Source organism: Haplochromis burtoni, unplaced genomic scaffold, assembly GCF_018398535.1.
Source record: "Haplochromis burtoni strain Fernald_Lab_line unplaced genomic scaffold, NCSU_Asbu1 Contig_371, whole genome shotgun sequence".
NCBI classification, from domain to species: Eukaryota; Metazoa; Chordata; class Actinopteri; order Cichliformes; family Cichlidae; genus Haplochromis; species Haplochromis burtoni.
Window position 1 is genome coordinate 105,415 of NW_024582732.1, and position 19,578 is coordinate 124,992.

The following is a 19,578-nucleotide window of genomic DNA, read 5'->3' on the forward strand; positions in this document are numbered from 1 at the left end:
GCAGTAAATCTGCCGCAGATGCGACAAATATTGGAAATAAATCCACAGGCGTTGTAGTCCTGTAAGATTTAAGATGAAGTGAAAAAAAATCCAGATATTTTCCACTTGCTCCTTTGAAATATGATGGAAACAGAAACAAGCAGTTACTTGCCAATGTGACTAATCAGACCTCCACACGGTGGTATTTATTAGCTGATTAATGGAGTTGACACATTACTTAAAATTGATTTTGCAATAATACACATTAGTGCCACAATCCTCAGAATAAAAACAGAAGTACAGTGGCTCTTTGCCTAACACAGATATACGCTATAACGCTAATGAACTGACCCAGGCACATCTACCACAGATTAAAAAAATGATTGTCTTTGTATGGGTGGCTGTAGCTCAGGAGGTAGAGCAGGTCACCTACTGATCGGAAGGTCGGTGGTTCAATCCCTGGCTCCTCTAGTCTGCATGTCAAGTATCCTTGGGCAAGATACTAACCCTAACTTGCTCTCCCATGCATCCATCGGAGTATGAATGTCGTTAGAAAGCACTAAGTGTAGATAAAATGGGTGTGATTGGGTGAATGAGGCATGTTGTATAGAGTGCTTTGAGTACTCCGTGAGAGTAGAAAAGCGCTCTATAAGAATTAGTCCATTTACCATTTGAAATCTCAGCAGCTTACAACTAGTTAATTTTGCTATCTAGGTAATTAAGACACAACTAAACAGCCTATAGGATCTAGCTGAGTACACATAAGTGAATTGTCATGCTAATGTTTAATTCTTGGACTCCACTAGATTAGCTTTGCATGAATCACAATAGCTCAAAATAGTTCTTATTTATGTTGGTTGCTGGTGCAGCCCCTCAATTCATCCACTGTCTGAAGCTTTTTCTCATTCATTTTTTTCCCACTTCCTTCTCATTGGTTAACCTTCGGAAACACAAGATTTAAACAGTGTGTGCTTGTGACTCTCTATGACATCATACAGAGCCACTTTTGAAATGAAATGTTTCAGAGTTGAGCATCCTGAAGCGTCAGTTTTTAGATCACAGGGATGCCTGCAAACCTTCAAATAGCACTAATATAAACCCAGGAGTGGCACTGATCATCATCAGCTAAAGGTATAGACCATATAGGTATCATTTCTTCTAAAGCAGGAGCTACTTTAAAAGTTAAAAGTGTGTGTCTGAATAGTTTTAGCCTTAATCAGAGATGCCTGTCTCTTCTATCACAGCATCATGATCCAGTTTTATCAAAATAAATTGCTTCATTTCAGTGCCCTAAGATGGTTGTGACAGAGGCTCCCCCTTACAAGATCCCTACGCCAACACCTACCAGTGCTGAGCAACAACGAGGCCCTCAAGTGAACTGCTCCTGCCCTGCTGGAGAAAAGGTAAAGCCCCGCTGATTTTACCACGCCTAATCCCTCTCTATTATTTCCACGGATGAGTGGGAATCCTTTCTTCAGTGGCTTTCAAAAGACGGCTGTGTTTTCATTTCTCACAGGGTCGCATGGGTGCACCCGGTGTTGCAGGTCCTAGGGGTGAAAAGGTCATCTACCACTGCCTTTCAGTTCTATAGTGTTTGTGATAAAGGATTACACTTTCATTATAGTTGTTCGGCTTTATTTTTATTGTGTGAACCTGCCTACTTTTTTCAGGGTGACACTGGCCCTAAGGGAGCTATCGGACCACCTGGACTCAAAGGAGAAAAAGGACAAAGTGTATGAAAACTTAAAAATGTCCACAGTCACATCTTACTTTTAAGATAGCTTCAAACCTTTTGGAGTACAGTGAGGGAAAGGATTACTATGCTGAATTTGTAAGATTGCTCACTTTCAAAGAAGGAAAGAGTCATGATTTTTATGTAAACACATTACATAAATGTTATAAAATGATTTCACTGAGTAAAAATAAGCATTTGATCTCTAACCAAAACATAATTTAGTATTTGGTGGAGAAGTGTTGTTGGCAAGCAAGCATTAAGATGTTTCCTGTAGTTGGTCTCCAGGTTTGCACACATCTCAGGAGGGATTTGAACCCATTTCTCTTTACAGAAACTCTCAAAATCATTTAGGTTTCTTGGATACCACTTTGCAACTCAAATGTCCCTCCACAAATTTATAAAATTGAGGTCCGGAGAAGGTCTAAGCCACTCCGTGACCTTAATGTGCTTCTTTCATGACCTATCTTCTGTATTCTGGCTGATGGAAGGAGGTTCTCATTCAAGATTCAAGTCTTCCTGTACAGTGCAGTGCAAAAGCATTATGTTGCCACTTGAGTGTTTGACATACTCAGCATTTCTCTTCCTTCAGTTGGGTCGAGTTGTTGCCAAAGAGTTTGAGTTTAGTTTCGTCTGACCACAGCGTTTTCTCCAGAACCTCCTTTTGAATCATTTAAATGTTACCAGTGACTGTTGTCCCAGCCACCGTCTGATCAATAACAAGCTCCTCATGTGTAGTTTTAGGCTGATCCACCACCTTTCTCATGATCATCCTCACCCCATCAGGTAAGATCTTACATAGAGCGTGACGGACAGCTCTGTGGTCTTGCCTGTGTTGGTGAAGAGGTTGGATTGGAAAAAACTGATTGCCACATGGGCACACAGACAAACTTTAGAGGATCAAATACTTATTTCAGCACAAAAATCCTTCATTTCTATGATCGGAGCAAATTTACAAATCCAATAATTATTTCCCCCACTGTAAATAAACTAGTCTTGGTCACGTCACATGCTATGCTTTCAAGCTTTCTTGCTTTTCTTTCAGCCTCGATAATAATTAATCCTTATTGGTTAATTATTTGCAGGGCAGTATAAACTCTGTCAAAGGTGGCAGAGGTGAGAAGGTAAGTAAACCTGTCCTTCACAACTCTGCATGAGCATCATCTTAACCCAGATACATGTTTGTCTGTGTATTGTGCATATTTTATATGCATGTAGACAAAATGTTCTAATCTGCTCCTTCAGATCTTTTTTATTCAAGTCTTTCTTGCTATCTCGCTTTTTTTCTATATGTTTTTTCCTGGGAGTGTCTAGGAACCTGCTCATACATCTCTTATTGTCAGAGTAACAGATGTATGAATTATAGGACAGGTTACCACAGAGGATATGTAGCAGGGAGCCAGTGCAGACGCCCACCCAGTCTGCACAAATCACAGCCTCTGTGCTGCCTTCCAGTGCCAGCCGGGAGTCCCACGGTGTAATTTATTCCCTGAAACAAACTTCTCGGTATTCACCTCTCACACTGCACTGAAAGGGACACTTAAAAATGCCCAAGAGATCTAAAAGACGAGAAGTGTTATCCTGGTAGTTTTGAGAACACACCTGTAAACTCTTCTGGATAATACAGGTGCACTACAGGGGGGCAGTGCAGTCAGAGCGACAGCAAAAGTCATTTCATGATACATTTATTTGACTTTTCTATTTGTTATAGCTGAAAAAAGAAAAACTTGCAGGTTTGATAAAACGCGCATTAAATCGAACTTTAATGCGCCTTGCTGCTTTTTCTGTTTCTTACTGCGCAAGCATCTGTCTTCACTTTCTCCATGGGAAGGCTGCAATTTGCTGCTTTTCGAAACCTGATGCAAACACGTGACGTAAACTGACTTTAAGCTGCGGTTCAAAGTGGCTGAGCTGGTCATCGAGTCTCCCTGAGCACGTGGCGGGGGAGCGAAATCAAAACTGGTTTAATTGCTCCCTGTGCAGCACTCTTCTTATGGATCATGTCTTTTTGCCATGGGGTGCAGCAGAACAGGAGTCCCTTTTGCTGATCTAAAGGACGTGTGCTAATATGATATAAGCCTGAAATAATTAAAGGGCAACCTCCTGTGACTTGTAAAGTGGTTTATGAAGCAGAGGGAAGTCTTGCGGTGGGTGAGACCTCATGGTACCGTGTAATTTAACAGCCATTACTTTTTGCTCAGACGCGGGATTCCTTGGCACAGAAGATGACATCAGTGTTCAAACCAAAAGTGTGATGCTCTGAGGACAATGGGAAGCCATTGTTCCTTGAGTCTTTGGTCGAATGTGCGACCAAACCATAGCGGGTCTTGGTGAAGCTGTAAGGATGTTCTGGCTCCCGAACCTTTACTCAAAAGTGTTTTGTTTGTCTCGGTTTATGTGAGTCTTTGTGTTCTGTGTATAACTTTTAACTTTGTGTGTTACTGTGTGTGCAGTGATAATACATCTCCTGTTCTTTGACTGTCCATCCATCGGGTACTAAACCATGTTCTGTGATACTGCTGGGTTGATTTTTTTGACAGCACGTCACCGCCGCCTGTCCCGGCCCCCCTGCATGCCTTACTGTGACTGAACTATAGACGTTAACGCTTGTTTTGTATTCACAGGGTGATAGAGGCAGCATAGGGTTGACAGGTCCTCCTGGACAAAAAGGAGAGAAGGTGTGAACCTGGAGACCTGGAGCTCTTTTGACTTTTATTTAGAGTTTTAAACGGCGCCAAACTGGTACTGATTGTGTGTTTTCAACCATCTCACAGGGAGTTGGTGGAATCCCAGGCATTGATGGTTTAACTGGAGACAAAGGCGACACAGTAAGAAGCAAACTTATACAGCTATGGTGTTACCTTTATTTTTATATCGTATATCAAAATTTACAGTATTAAATATATATGCATATTTAAAAAAAATAAAAAAGATGTTTAGAAAAAGGCATTTACTGATTTTCTTTCATGAAATAACAGGTGTTCTTAATGGTGTATTTATATTTTATTCATCATATCCAAGTGTCCAAACAAAACAGTTTTTGTTTGGACACTTGGATATGATTTTTTTCACAGTATTTTTTCTCAATACTCATTATATCATCCCTTGTTTATTTTGCCAAACATATTTTCCAACTCTTCTTCCTGTTTTAACTTTATTGTATTTTATTTATCAGATTTTATGAGGATAAAATATAAAAACAAAAGCAGTTGTTTTTTTTATTTTATCCTTATAAAAGCTGATAGATAAATGTTTCACTATTTCTTTCCATTATATTTCAAAAGTAGATGAGGATTCTATGCGACAGTTTTCTGTTTTATTTTGAAATAATGTCTTATTGGCATGTATTTATAACACTATTTGGTAAAACTGTAACAATTATAAATTTTTCAAAGAAATCGTCTAACTTTCTGACCTTTGTTTTCTAATTCTTCTCAAAACACAGACGTTGTGACTGTGCAAATGTTGTTGTTGTTTTCATAATCAGGGTGAAGCAGGACTGGCTGGTGATCCAGGGCTACCAGGTCCAGCTGGACCGAGGGTGGGTGAATGTGGTTTACCAGCTTTTAATCCATTCACGAGCGACTGCACGTGCACATGCAGTTTTGAAAAGGTCTTAAATAAATTTCAGGCCATATAAAAAAGGAAAAAAACTTAAGCTATTCTGGTTTTGGCATCAATCTCAGAGAGGCACTTGTTCTGTTAAGTGAGTGTACATAAGTTTTTTTGAACAATTTCCTCTCAAGCTGGTATTGATTTTTTGCCAGTTTGGGTGACTTTCTCTTGGATGAAGCTGCAGCATCTGGTGAGGGAGTCAGGCAGATGGGAGTATGGGTGCGGGCTCAAGCTGGGCCACTGGCCTGTGACAGACTGCCCAAGACTGAAGCGAACGAGCATCACTGCACAGGATATACGAGATTATTAAAAAAACAGTGAACACCTCCTAGGACTGGCTCAGTTCATAAATAAACATTTTTACTGCTGCTTCATAGCTTTACGAACTTTGAGGCTGGACTATATATTTTGTTATTATCAGGCTGCTCTACAGTGTTGGGAATACGTTACTCAATGAGAGCAACGTATTGTGAATACTTTGGATTACTTAATATATTATCATGCTTTTTTACAACTACATGAATGAACTCTAATGTTACTCACCATACCAATAGCAACTAGATTTTTAAATCTTAATATAAAATGAGTAACAGTAGGGTGGGCATTAGGTAAGGCTGCACTTTTTGCAGCGATCTCGTATAGAAAACTATTCAGCGCGTATATAAAACAGGTCCCTTCACTCTGAACCGTAGTAAAGGGACCTCTGGCTAATACGTCGGTTCCATGTCGGGCTCGTAGCTGAAAACTAGCTTTACTTTGTTGTGTGGGTCAACTTTGCTAGGGAGAGACAGAGAGAGGCGTTGAAAGGCTGCTCCAACAGAACTTATTGTGTCGGAGGAAAACACGAACACGGTGTACAGTCGAGTCTTAATAACTTACAACAGCTGCGTCCATGAGGCTACATTCTTTAGGGCTATGCCTGTAACACTCTGCCTATTGCCTTCATATTAAATTATTTTTTGAATAATAATTTTTAAAAATATTTCTTCACGTCCTTATGCGGGTTGCAGGTAGAGGTGACATGGGCTGCGAAATTGAGACACGGGCATTAGAGCCTCTTAATGTGTGTTTTGTTTGGGTTTCCACCGCTGTCGAATTACCAAAAATAGAGCGCGTAATCCATTTATTTCAAGAAAGAAGCTGTATTCTGAATACCACCTTTTTAAACAGTAATTGTAACAGAATACAGTTACTCGTATTTTGTATTTTACAGTACATGTATTCTGTTACTCCCCAACACTGCTGCTCTAAAAGGTCAGTGCACAACATCCAGTTTATCCAAGATGTCACAGTGAGAGAAATCATACTAGTTTCTGTTCATTGACTTCCTGTTAAGTCCAGTATTAGATTTAAAGGTCTTTACTTACATACAAAGTTCTGAATGAGGGTCCCATAATAGCTCAAGGACCTCATAGCATCATATTATCCCAGCAGAGCACTTTGTCTGTGGGATTACGTGCAGTTCCCAGAGATCTCAAAAGTAAGCAGAGCTATCAGGCTCCTCTGTGGAACCAGCTTTCAGTTCAGGAGACAGACGCTCTGTCTTCTATTAAGATTTGGCTTCAAACCTTCCTTTCTGATAAAGCTTATCATTAGAGCTTTATCAAAAATGAAGGAAGAAGGACCCTGAACCATCTGTTCGTTATGGTAATATAGGCTCAGTTTGCCTGGGGACTCCAGTGTGTTGAGCACTTTATTATTTTTTATTTTTTGTTGTTTCTCAGGAAGAAACTTGTGCCTGAGGTTGCTTCCATTTAAATGGACTTCTTCCTTCCCACTGTCACTAATTGCTTCCTCATAGGAGATCATCTGATCATTGAGGTTCTCTCTCTAATTTTGCGAAGGTCTTTCAAGGTTTGATCATGTCACAACATCAACAAAGTTGCTCATTGTAGATGGGTAGCTTGTGGACAGAAGGTCATAAGTCAACATTTAAGGGTTTCTTGGGATAATTTTTATCACTGACAGAAGCTATTTTTTATCTTTTGGAGTTTCAGCCGACCCCAGCGAGCCTCAGTATGCTCGAGTCAGAAATAGTGATGCTTTGGTGGAAGTCAGTAACTTTTATTAATACAAGTATTTGTTTTGTTTATTTCACAGGGTCTTCAAGGGGATGCTGGAATTCCTGGTGCACCAGGGCCAAAAGGTGTCACAGTAAGTATAATCCGAATTAACTTCCACCAAATGATGGTCTGATTTGATGGCAGTTTATAGAAATTTATTTCTATAAAAATAATTATGTTGCTTTGGTTTGTTATAGGGTGACTCGGGTACAAAAGGTGAAACGGGAACACCGGGAACCAGGGTAAGTCACGTATTAAAACCACTTCGGCTTAGGCTTATGGAGAGGTTGCATTGTAGCCACATGCTACAACAAACACAGTTTCAGAAACTAAAAGATTTTACCTTTCACATCTTTCAAAGTGTATTAAATGCACTTTAATGACAATTAAAGTTTTCCATTTGGGTAAACTAAATTTGTGAAAATTCCATATAAAGAGGTAGACGTGAACCTGACCAGGTTACCGGCAACCTGATAGAGTTTAAACAGTTGCTTCACTCTTCACATATTCCTGCTTGGGGGCCTCCTGCTACAGCCACTAATCGTTTGGCCACACAGTTCCGCTGCAGCAGATACGAGCTACATCTTTAAAACAGTTGTTGCTGAAGGTCACGAGAGAGTTAGCTCATTTGCTTTCCCAGCATGTCCTGGGATTTGGGCCACGTTTCTAGGTTGAACCTGCGCAGAACACCAGCTCATACTGCAAATCCTGATAACGGGCTTAACTTTTCAGAAAGAGACTTTTCTTCTCAGAGGAACTGAGAACTGAGAGGCGTAATTGTGCAAACAGATGTGGTTTCCTTGATTTACTCTCCACACTTCCTGTCTGGAATTCTGTGGGGGCGTTACAGGATATAATGCACTTCATTCAGGCTCGCTGAAGCTTTGTTGATGTCTTTGATAATTCAGTGAAAGGTTATTTCCCTGAATCAACAGTTGTTTTCAACTATTTAATGCTGCTTTGTGTTGAGTTGTTTTTGTACTCAGTGTTTCTTGTTCAGAGGTCAGCTCAACTTCAAGCTAAACGTCTTTAACGTGGTTTGAATAAAGAACTGTGCATCAAATCAGTCCACTGATCACTCTGCCGTATGTCATGGGGACTGAGTAGCAGGTTCTAAGCACATATAGGCCCATTCAGACAAACTGATGCCCCTTTTAGAGCTGTCCATCAGCTGTTCAGTCAGACAGTAAGCAATTTCCTGTTGCTGAAAAGTACTGGCAAAGTCCTTACCTCAGTGAAGCGATAAAGGGAATAGGTGGTTTGGAGGAGACACACAGGACTGATTTAAAGTTGTGCTTGCTGACTGAAAAAGCTGTTCTTTATTAAGCACGTCCGTACTAACCACGACTGTGGTTGGTCAGATTCAAACCAAAGCCACTATGTTGAGATATCTAGGAGGCCCGGAGGACATGTTAATAACAAGTCTTATACTTGGTGATGGTGGAGGAACCTGATGGTAGTGTAGACCTTTTATTGAAGGTCTTTCTTGATATTGTATATTGCAAGTGAAGAACTTTTTGTATAGGAAGTACTGGATGTAATTTATTATGCAAGTAAATTTGATATTATTAAGCAAAACGCATTTTCATGTGTAAGTCAGCATTAACTTGTGTGAAACTGTCCCCAGTATTGTGGCATTTAGCTACAAGAGCTATTGTTCTTGTGTCCTATTATGATTTTATGCTATTATGTTTTTTGTTTCTTATTTCCTTCTTTATTCATTACTCGAAGGTTCTTTTATCTTGGGTTTTGAAGTTTGCCTACATTTTAAAAGAGAAAATGTAATTTTCCCATTTCAGGGTGAGCCAGGTCTTGATGGATTAACTGGAAAACCTGGCTTTCCTGGGAAGGATGTAAGTGTTGATTTTTGATGGCGACATCAGTCGGTGACACATTTGGTCCATCACCTTTGTATTAAAAGGTTTTTGTTGCTTATGTTTTTTTTCTTTTATTGATTAGGGTTTGAGAGGTCTGACTGGAGTACCTGGGCCCAACGGGGTTAAAGGTGACAAGGTACGCCCACCCACTTACCTTTATTGTATTTGGAACACTGTTCACCTGATTACAAGTTTATGATACTGTTGTGTAATGTTGTTAAGTGCTGCTGATATGAGTTCTTTCAAAGACTTATCAAAAGCTTCCCAAGCTACTGTCTGCTCTCACCAGACATTCCTCAGTCTCCTCTGTGCACCATCAAAGTCTGCCCCCTCATTTGTCTGAGAAACTAAAACGCAGTTCATTTGTCTGTCTGTAATTACCAACTTTGATGATTCCTCCAGTGGAACGCACATGCTTCTACCACACCCAGCTGCACACACACTAATGCACACACAAGCACAAAGAGCTGCCGTGGTTCTTTACCCACAAGTTTCACTTTCTTTTAGCCTGCAGTAAGCATCCGCACAGCTCATCTCATAAATTATGGTTGTCGCTGTGCCGTCATCATATCCCTTAAGGGACTTTGCCCTGAGAGCCTCTTGATTCTAATGATGGGTTTGTCCTTGTTGTGTGACCTATGTCACAGGGGGAGAGAGGTCTTCCTGGATTACCTGGGGATGCGGTAAGTGCCAAAAATACACCAAAGGTACATAAGAATTATACTCTTAAGGATTATAGGTTTGTGTCATGATGAAGATAGCAGGGTTACAGCAGCATGCGTTTAAACCTCACATGTTGCATTTTAACTATTTTTTAATGATTATTGCTAAAGACAGAGCAGATCATCAAAGAGTGATCGTCGTGTTTTTAACTGAAGGGTATAAAAAGACAGGAAGCGAGATCACTGTGTCTGTTAGTGAAGTGCAGGACTTTAGCTGAAACTTGACAACACTTGTTATTATATCTAAAAATATAGATTATTTTAGTTGATGGGTTAAAACAGTTTTAACATCTCTTAATGGGATGAAGAAAATGAGCTTAATAATGACTAATGATGGATATATTGTTTTCTTTGAGAAAAGAAATTACATACACTGTGCAAAAACACTTTTTCATCACAGTACCTATCAATGAATTTCACAAATCCAAGTGAGGATGTCATTATTTATTCAGTGCTTTAATTTCAGGTACAAACAGAAGGTTTACGGGGTGAGAAGGTGAGCAGTTGTTTAACAGTTTCACTGAAAGCAGATTGTTGCTGCAGCATGAAGATCCAGGCACCAATATAAAAATAACCCTCACAAAATATGCTGTTTATGAATAATTTGGTGTATTTGGTCTCTGGAAAATGTAGCTTTGTGCATGAAAAGTAAGTGAAATATGGCATTTTATGAAAATTGGAATTTTAAAACTAACCAATATTGATATCAGTAAATGGAAATAATGGATTGAAGAGAATATATTAATTTGCTTAATCAAATGCATGATAAACTACCCAACCAAATGTATAGAAAGGATCTCATGTCGGACTCGTGCCTTTATAAGTTTTAAAGTTTAAGCTTGTATTGAAAAGTTTGATGATTCATTTCACTAATGTTTCACTATTACTGTAATAAAACTTGTTTGTTTGACCTGTTTCAGGGTGAGCCTGGACCACAAGGGCCTCCAGGTGCTGAAGGACATCCAGGGCCTCCTGTAAGGATCCTGATTTATTATTTCCTTTCTTCCACTTTCCTCCTGTTTAACTTTTGATAGTTGCTGTTGTTTGAAAACCCACAATCAGATGCAATGCTCAACAATTTATTAACATGCCAGTTTTGCGGTTTTAATTTTTGGTGATTTATTCCCCAGGGTCCTCCTGGTGAACAAGGTTTACCCGGTAACCCTGGAGAATTTGGCCAGAGGGTAAGAATCTCATTTTGTTGGGAGGGTGTCAGAATATCACCTTACTGTACCGGTGGAGGATCAGTTCACCTGATGATTGTTTTATCTTTGCATCATCTGACTTTCTGTTTCCAGCTCTAACCACAGGACACAGATAGAGCTGTGCCCCATGGTTAGATGTCATGTGAGGAGCAGCGTGTTTCTTTGTTCTTATTACCGGTACATTGCCAAATTGTATTTTTGGTTTTATGTAACTCAGCAATTTTAAACTAAATTACAGTGGAACTGGGACACATTTTGTTTTTTCACCTTATTTTTGAATATGGCATTGACAGTTTTAGCGACTGAGTGAATACACGTACTTTAAACTCACAGGAAGTGTTTCAGCTTGAAAATGATATTCAGTTCAATTCATTTCAGTTCAAATCTAATTTTTTATGTAGCTCAAAATCACAACAAGTCGTGATGCATTGCTCAGGGGGGGCATCTGATTGTTGCTCTGTGTCGTTGTAGGGTCTTCACTGTGCCTTCAGGTGTCTGTTATGATTTGGTGCAAAATAAATAAAATTGAATTAAACTGAATCTGCTGCAACAGGTTGGGCGTGAGGGAGGGGAGACAACGACAAAAGGGGGGCAATGATGAGGCCTCAGAGGATTAACACCTTCAGGACACAGGCAATCTATCTAGGGTTTGGGTTTGGATCTAGCTAATTCAGGAAGAAACCTCCAGCAGAACCAGGCTCAGGGAAGGGCGGGGCCATCTGCCGCAACCAGTTTGGGTGAGAGAAGGAAGACAGGATAAAGACATGCTGTGGAAGAGAGACAGAGGTTAATAACAAGTATGATTCAATGCAGAGAGGTCTGTTAACACATAGTGAGTGAGAAAGGCGACTGAAGAAAAAACACTCAATGGGAATCCCCCAGCAGACTACACCTGTTGCAGCATAACTAAGGGAGGATTCAAGGTCATCTGACTAAATGCTTTCAGAGGTCTAAGTCATCATCAGTCACGATCCCAATCCTAGCTTTAAACTCAAACCCCAGCCGGATATTTTGGAGAAAACCAAAAAATGAATTTTTTGCAAAACATACTGAGCAGAATAGCCTCCCTTTTCTTTGATTACTGCTTTGCACACTCTTGGCATTCTCTCGATGAGCTTCATGAGGTCGTTACCTGAAATGGTTTTCCAACAGTCTTGAAGGAGTTCTCAGAGATGTTGAGCACTCGTTGGCCCTTTTGCCTTCATTCTGCCTCCATTTCATCTCAAACCATCTTGATTGGGTTTAGGTCAGTTGACTGTAGAGGCCAGGCCATCTGGCACAGCACTCCAGCACTCCCCTCCTTGCTCCAAATAGCCCTTACACAGCCTCAAGTGTGTATATGGCGTCATTGTCCTGTTGAAAAATAAATAATGGTCCGATTAAACGCAAACTGGATGGGATGCATGTCGCTGCAGCATGCTGTGGTCAGTGTGCCTTCAATTTTGTATAAATCCCAACAATGTCACCAGCAAAGCATCCCCACACCATCACACCTCCTGCTTCACGGTGGGAATCATGCATGTAGAGATCATCCGTTCACCTTATCTGCTTCACACAAAGGCACGACAGGTGGAACCAGAGATCTCAAACTGGGACTCATCACACCAAAGCGCAGATTTCCATTGATGCAAACAAATCTCTTCTGCTTGTTGCTTTTAATTAATGGTTTCTTAGCAGCTATTTGAGCATAAAGGCCTGATTCACACAGTCTCCTCCGTACAGTTCATGTAGAGATGTGACTGCTACTGGAGCTTTGTGTGGCATTTATCTGGGCTCTAATCTAATCTGAGCCTAATTCTGAGGCTGGTGACTCAGATGAATTTATCCCAAACAGCAGAGGTGACTCTTGGGCTTCCTCTCCTGGATCAGTCCTCATGTGAGCCAGTTTCATCATAGCGCTCGATGGTTTTTGCGACTGCACTTGGGGACACATTCAGCGTTTTAGCAATTCTCCAGACAGACTGACCTTCAGTGCTTGAAGTAATGATGGACTGTCGTTTCTCTTTACTTAGCTGATTGGTTCTTGACATAATATGGATTTTAACAGTTGTCAAATAGGGCTGTCAGCTGTGTACCAACCTGACACAACACAACTGATGGTCCCAGCCCCATTAAGAAGACAAGATATTCCACAAATGAACCCTTACAAGCCACAGCTGTGAGGTGAAAACCGTTTCAGGTGACTGCATCATGAAGCTCATTGAGAGAAGGTCATGGGTTTGCAGCGCTGTCAACAAAACAAAGGGTGGCTACTTTGAGGAATCTAAAATATAAGACATATTTAGAGTTACTTAATTACGTTTATATATTGCTAGGAAGTAGTAAAAATAAAGACAAATCATTAAACTAGAAGGTGTGTCCAAACTTTGCACTTTACTATAAATCATATACAAATACACTGGTAGTGTACACATATATTCTGATAGAGTAAGGATAGGGTTATGGTTATGAGCAATGATACATCATGACCAGTACTGCATCATTATGATATTCAGTAACATTCACAAATAAACAAACTAACAAACATAAATCAGTAAAAAAAAAATTATGTGATTAATATTATCCTTACCACATTTTGAGAATTTCTTAAAAAGAAATCATTTGCAAAGATTTCATGAGAAAAACTGTAACTTATATTTATTGGCTGTTTAGTCCCTAACCTATCGTGTTCCAGCTGGATTATTTTGATTTTATATGGAATCAAGAAAGATGCTGTTTATTCTTCATGCTAGTCAGAGCCTATGCTGTAGCCTTTATCAGTGCTCTCTAACAACTCGTCCCATGTGTCTCGTATATTTCCTCCTCTCTCTTTCTCAACACTGGTTCTATTACACAGCAGTTTGTAATTAAAACAGACACAGTAGTTCTACATAATTTGTTCCTCCAAAACATTAACAAAGACATTGACCTCCTCTCCCCTCCCTTCTCTACTGGGAGCAATGAACTTCTTATCAGCAGTATGTGACTTTGTCATTGCTCAGCTGGGTAACACAGTCAAGCCAAACCTTGTCAAAAGACAAACTCTCTACCTCCAAAATATTTATGCTTAAACAGCATTAATAAAACAGCCACACTGGGTTTATGTTTCAGAATATGTAGAAAACATCCCTCTATGTAGCCTTGTTTTTTTAATGATATCAGTGGAAGTCCTGCTGAAGTACTTTGCAGCTTCATGGGGTACTTTCCAAGAGAGTCATGCAGAAAAACAGACTGTGAGAAGTTTGACCTATTTTTTTTCTTCAGGTTTTGGATTGTTAAACCCACTCTGAAGATTCACAGGGAGACAGTCTGTGTGTGTGTGTGTGTGTGTGTGTGTGTGTGTGAGTGTGTGTGTGTGTGTGTGTGTGTGTGTGTGTGGAGGTGAGGGAGTTAAAGCTAGGCTCTGAGCTGTGATAATGGGTTGGCCTCCACTATTGCCAGTGCTAATAGAGTTGGCCATATGGTTGAGTAGGTATAGATTGAGCTGCTTTCACCTCCACTGCTGAAAAGCAGTCATCAGTTGTCTGGTTTCAGTGCTGCTGAGTCCTGTTTCTTCACCTTTATCCTTATATGATCGCTGATTGAAGCCTGGAATGCTGACTGACTATCTTAAAGGACTGAAGAGGATTACGTCAACAAACTTATTAAGAAAAATCTGGCAGCATGTAGTTTTATGTGAAAGCAAGAGAAACAACAGCAATCATCACAAAAGGCTTTTTTTAAAAAAAAAAAGATTAAAACAGTAAAGTTTTGTGAAAAATTAATCTACATAGTGAGAATAATGATATTTCATTAATAAATCATGAAGTAAATGTGTGATTTAAGTATAATTTGACCATAGCTTTAATGGGAAAATGTGAGTTGCCCCAAAACTAATGTTTCTCAGTTACACCATCGGTCTTCTTCCGCTTATCATCATCAGGGTGTGTGGGGCCTGTTTTAGCTACGACAGGGCGATAGGCGTGGTACACCCTGGGTGGTCACTAGTCTAACACATAAAGACAGAGAACCATTCACACTCACATTCACATCTATGAGCAATTTGGAATCACCAATTAACAGAACCACACTAACTGCATGTCTTTGTGCTGGTCAGAGCCTATCTGGAAAGACTCTGACCAGATGGTGGAGTCAAACTCTGGCACTTCTTGCAGTGAGGCCACTACGCCACCGTGCTGCCCTACACATAACAGCTAGAACCCATAACAATTTCACATCTTGGTTTTGTTAATACAAACATACCTTCTAGACAGTGCTGGGGTCATTACCTAGTAAAAGTAATGTATTACACATGTTACTTTTCTTAAAAGTAATGCTGTACGTTACTCATTTACTCCCAGAAAAGGTAATTTGTTACACTCCTTCTTGTTACTCCATAAAATAATCTTAAATAATTTTCTTTTATTGTTACATTCATTCTTTCTTATTAAATGTAATGTCCATATCTCCTCTGTAGACCTATCCATCATTTTCTTACAAAGTGAAATCAGCTGACTGTATCCCAAAGTTTGTTTAAATTGTATTTTTTTCTTTCTGTATGCCTGGCATGCCGAGAACTGAAAATCCTGTAGAATGCAGCTAATGACGTAATTGTAACTGGAATGCAATTTCTGAATTTAGTACAGTAATGTGTTAAATTAATCAAATTGTTACATTGTTACATTTAACACGTTACTTTTTACACTTTTTTACACCCAACATGACTATGAGATTTTACCTATCTACAGCGATATGGCCCAAAGTAAAGTCAGTTCAATTCAATTTTATTTATACAGCGCTAAATGACAACATCAAGGCGCTTTATATTGTAAGGTAGACCCTACAATAATACATACAGAGAAAAAACCCCTATGAGCAAGCACTTTGGCGACAGTGGGAAGGAAAAACTCCCTTTTAACAGGAAGAAACCTCCGGCAGAACCAGGCTCAGGGAGGGGCGGGGTTATCTGCCGCGACTGGTTGGGGAAAGAGAAGTGAAATGAAATGCTGTCTACTGGATTAGTGTTGCTCAACCTTCCCACATAAAAGCAGATGGATACACTAATGTTTAAGGAACAGCTTCTCAACTTGTAAAATGAGACCATCAGAGGAGCATAGGCAGAGACGACATCATTGTCATCAGCAGCTTACTGAAGTTTAACCAAAATCTCTGAGCTTTCTATTTTCCTTGTAATATTTCCCAAGTTTATCATTTCTAGAAAGCGTCACAAATGAAAGAGGCTCGACTAAAATATTCCCATTTTTATTTCCCAGTTTTATGGTCTGAAAGCTGTTTTCAAGATTGCTGTGTTTGAAGAATAGCTCAGAGTACTGCACTCTGAACTCCAAAGTTTCTAAACCCCTCAGTAGCAAATATAAGCTCACATTTCTCAGATGTTACTAAGACAATTGTGTGCTGATTATTTTATTATTGTTACCATTTGTTCATGTCATTGTTCTATTTATACTGTTATCTTATAGGGAAGGAAAGGTGAAGGTGGACTCCCAGGGGTGGATGGCCTTCCTGGACCTGCTGTAAGAACAATTTGGATTTTGCAGCATGCACTAGAGATGTGCAGACCGAATGTATTTACCCATGTGTAAATTCTAGTAAAAATACAGCATTATTATAAAAACAAAGCTACAAAAAGTTGTAATAGTATAAAAGATGAACGTAGCTACAGTGATGGTGTGTGAAGTCCCATTCTGAAGCCCTGAGATGGGTCTGACAATGAGCACATCCTGGAAAAATCTCCTATCTGACACTGACTGAATGACGGAAATGAATGAGCAAATGGACGACGATGTAAATATAAGTACACTTCTAAGCTTTTTTGTAACCACAGCTATCGCCCCCTGGTGGCCCTTTAAAAAGAAATTTTTAGACGTGGACCATCTTCTATACTGTCTGTGAATGCAATACATTTTTTAAACAAATATATATTACTTTACAAAAAATTACTAGAAATGAACTTCCATATTTGTATTTTAATACAGCATTCATATGCTGTATTAAAATACGTGTAAATTTCCCCCATTCTAAATAATCCTGACAAAATGTTGCCTCATTTTGTACAATTTCAATTCCTACTCTATTTTCAACAATTGCAATAATGCAAATATGAAGTAGTGTCTATAAAAAAGTCTTGAGATTAGCATCATTTTGATTTGTTGGTGAGCCATCGCTCTCTGGTGGACAGGACTCGGTGCTGGATGAAATATGTCCATTGAGACTGCCGTACTAACCAAATCCTCTTTTTCAGCCACAGCTAGACATACAGTACATATTAACCCTACTTGTATTCATGGATGAGACCAGCCAGCATTACCTCGACCCTAACAGTTACATGTGAGCAGCATAGAGGCTCACAAAAAAGCAGCTTCCCACCGGGCTTTCCTTAAATGAGTCCCAAGTTTCTAGCTCATACAGTCTTTAAAAATAACACGGAAAACAAAAATCACAATATGTTGGGAAAAGCATCTTTTGTTTATGTTGCTTTGGAAAAACGTAATACTCATTTTAAGTTGCCATAGCATCATCCTCTATGTAGCTCTGTTTACATTGATGTGTTGTTTATGAACATCTTATGTCAGTGCTTCCTGTAATGCCCCGATGACCTCTCACGGAGAACTGAGGAGGAATAATTTGCTATTTAAATTATGTGGGCTGCTCAGTATTTGTTGTGGTCCACAAAGCACAAAATTGCTGCAGTGCTCTCAAAGGTCTCTTCATTGTATGTTTTAATAGAGAGAAAATAAACAGGCTAAATTAAAGCCAACAGGTTATACCAATTAATTTCCCAAATTGCTCCCTGTAGCCAAACAGACATGTCCCCTGTGTTCAAGCACTAGCCAAGGTTGAATTGGTGGTAAACTGTGCTGCAATACTCCCCTCTAGTGGCTGCTTGGCGCTAATGATTTGTACTTTGCCTTCTGGAAAACCATGATTAAAATTTAAAATGAATTCAAATTTAAAGATTTAGAGAAAAGAAAACAAGGTCTTGGCACATTGCCCGATCTATTTCATTAAACAGCTAAATGACTGTGTATATGATCAAGTCAACTTTTTCCAGACGTTTTAAAAATTATTTTTCAGGGTCCTCAGGGTCCACCTGGACCACCAGGAAACCAAGGAAACACTGGACCTCCTGTAAGTGACTGACATTTAGAAAGGAAAGTCTTTATTTTTGCTCATAAGATTTAGCAGTGAAGGAAGATTTGCTTCAGAACATGATGAGATGCCTTTGTGTTTTTTCTCTCACCGGAAGGGTCTGCCAGGTGAAATTGGATTTCCAGGCAAACAGGGAGAGGCTGGAAAACCTGTGAGTTAACCTTTTGAGGGCTTAAATAAAAACTTCATGCTGGTACTTATAATGCCAAGTGTTTGTTGGTAGTTCCTCTGTGTGTGTCACCGAATGTCAGCATCTGGTGTCTGATTTTGAAAGGGTATTCCTGGTAAAGATGGCCTGGATGGTGTTCCTGGAAGTGACGGTGCCATGGTGAGTGAAACTTTTAGATTTGCCTACGATGAACAAACGTTAAAGGTGTGCTAATCAAAATGGTTACGGTTAGCTTATTGTTTGTTTCACAATTCCAAACGTTTCTATGTTTTGTTCCCTCTCACTCTGCAGATCAGCCTTGTTTCCAGCAGCAGATTAGACATTTACAGTTAGAAACCTTAGAAACTTGCTAACTGATAAAGCAAATAGCTAATGAGCAGTTTTTGGCATTCAAACTATTAAGTAAGGAAGTAAGTAAAACTTTATTTGTATATCACTTTGCCACAGTGGCAAAAGCGCTGTCTCCTTTGGTTCTCAGCCTTGTATGATGCATGACAAGTAGACCCTGATTACATGACCTAAGAGACCTGCTGGGGACATAGGGATGTAGAAGTTCAATGACTTAGGCAGGTGCTTGTCCATGAAGAGCTCTATAAGTCAGTACCAGAATCTTGAAATGGACTCTGAATTCAATGGGGAGCCAGTGCAGCTGTATTAGCAACAGTGTCACGTGTGATTACTTAGATGTTTCGGTCAGAAGTCTTGCTGCAGCGTTTTGAACAATCTGTAGACGCTCCAAAGAGTTTTTGTTTAAACATGTAAACAGAGAATTACAGCAGTCCAGTCATGATGAAATGAAAGCATGAATGACAATCTCAAGTTCAGTACAAGATACAATGGGGCTTAGTTTAGAAATGTCCCTTAAGTGATAAAAACAGGACAAAACCAGAGATTTGATGTGAACATCCAGAGTGAGAGCCAGGTCAAAAATGACCCCTAGGGTCCTGATAGACGATTTCACAAATGTTGCAAGGGGACCAAGAGCATTCATTATCTTAGGTACGTGTCTATCAGGGGCACATACAAGGACAGTCTTTCCTTCTTCAAGTTGGAGGAAGTTGTCAGCCATCCAAACGTTAATGGAATCT

General features: G+C 39.7%; 1 protein-coding gene across 6 annotated transcripts in view; it reads left to right on the forward strand.

Annotated features, from left to right (window-relative positions):
• The window catches only part of col22a1 (collagen, type XXII, alpha 1), a 74,961-nt gene that overhangs the window by 25,039 nt on the left and 30,344 nt on the right, over nt 1-19,578 (forward strand). For 3 of the 6 annotated variants that reach the window (XM_014329217.2, XM_005947300.3, XM_042228960.1), the window contains 19 exons: nt 1,266-1,382; nt 1,496-1,540; nt 1,650-1,712; nt 2,797-2,835; nt 4,336-4,389; nt 4,486-4,539; nt 5,199-5,252; nt 7,427-7,480; nt 7,587-7,631; nt 9,189-9,242; nt 9,349-9,402; nt 9,914-9,949; nt 10,455-10,484; nt 10,909-10,962; nt 11,119-11,172; nt 16,632-16,685; nt 18,247-18,300; nt 18,419-18,472; nt 18,596-18,649. In XM_014329217.2, coding sequence (XP_014184703.1) covers nt 1,266-1,382; nt 1,496-1,540; nt 1,650-1,712; nt 2,797-2,835; nt 4,336-4,389; nt 4,486-4,539; nt 5,199-5,252; nt 7,427-7,480; nt 7,587-7,631; nt 9,189-9,242; nt 9,349-9,402; nt 9,914-9,949; nt 10,455-10,484; nt 10,909-10,962; nt 11,119-11,172; nt 16,632-16,685; nt 18,247-18,300; nt 18,419-18,472; nt 18,596-18,649 — 1,023 coding nt within the window. The remainder of the gene's footprint in view (nt 1-1,265; nt 1,383-1,495; nt 1,541-1,649; nt 1,713-2,796; nt 2,836-4,335; nt 4,390-4,485; nt 4,540-5,198; nt 5,253-7,426; nt 7,481-7,586; nt 7,632-9,188; nt 9,243-9,348; nt 9,403-9,913; nt 9,950-10,454; nt 10,485-10,908; nt 10,963-11,118; nt 11,173-16,631; nt 16,686-18,246; nt 18,301-18,418; nt 18,473-18,595; nt 18,650-19,578) is intronic. The other 3 variants (XM_014329218.2, XM_014329219.2, XM_014329220.2) reach the window with 3 other exon arrangements.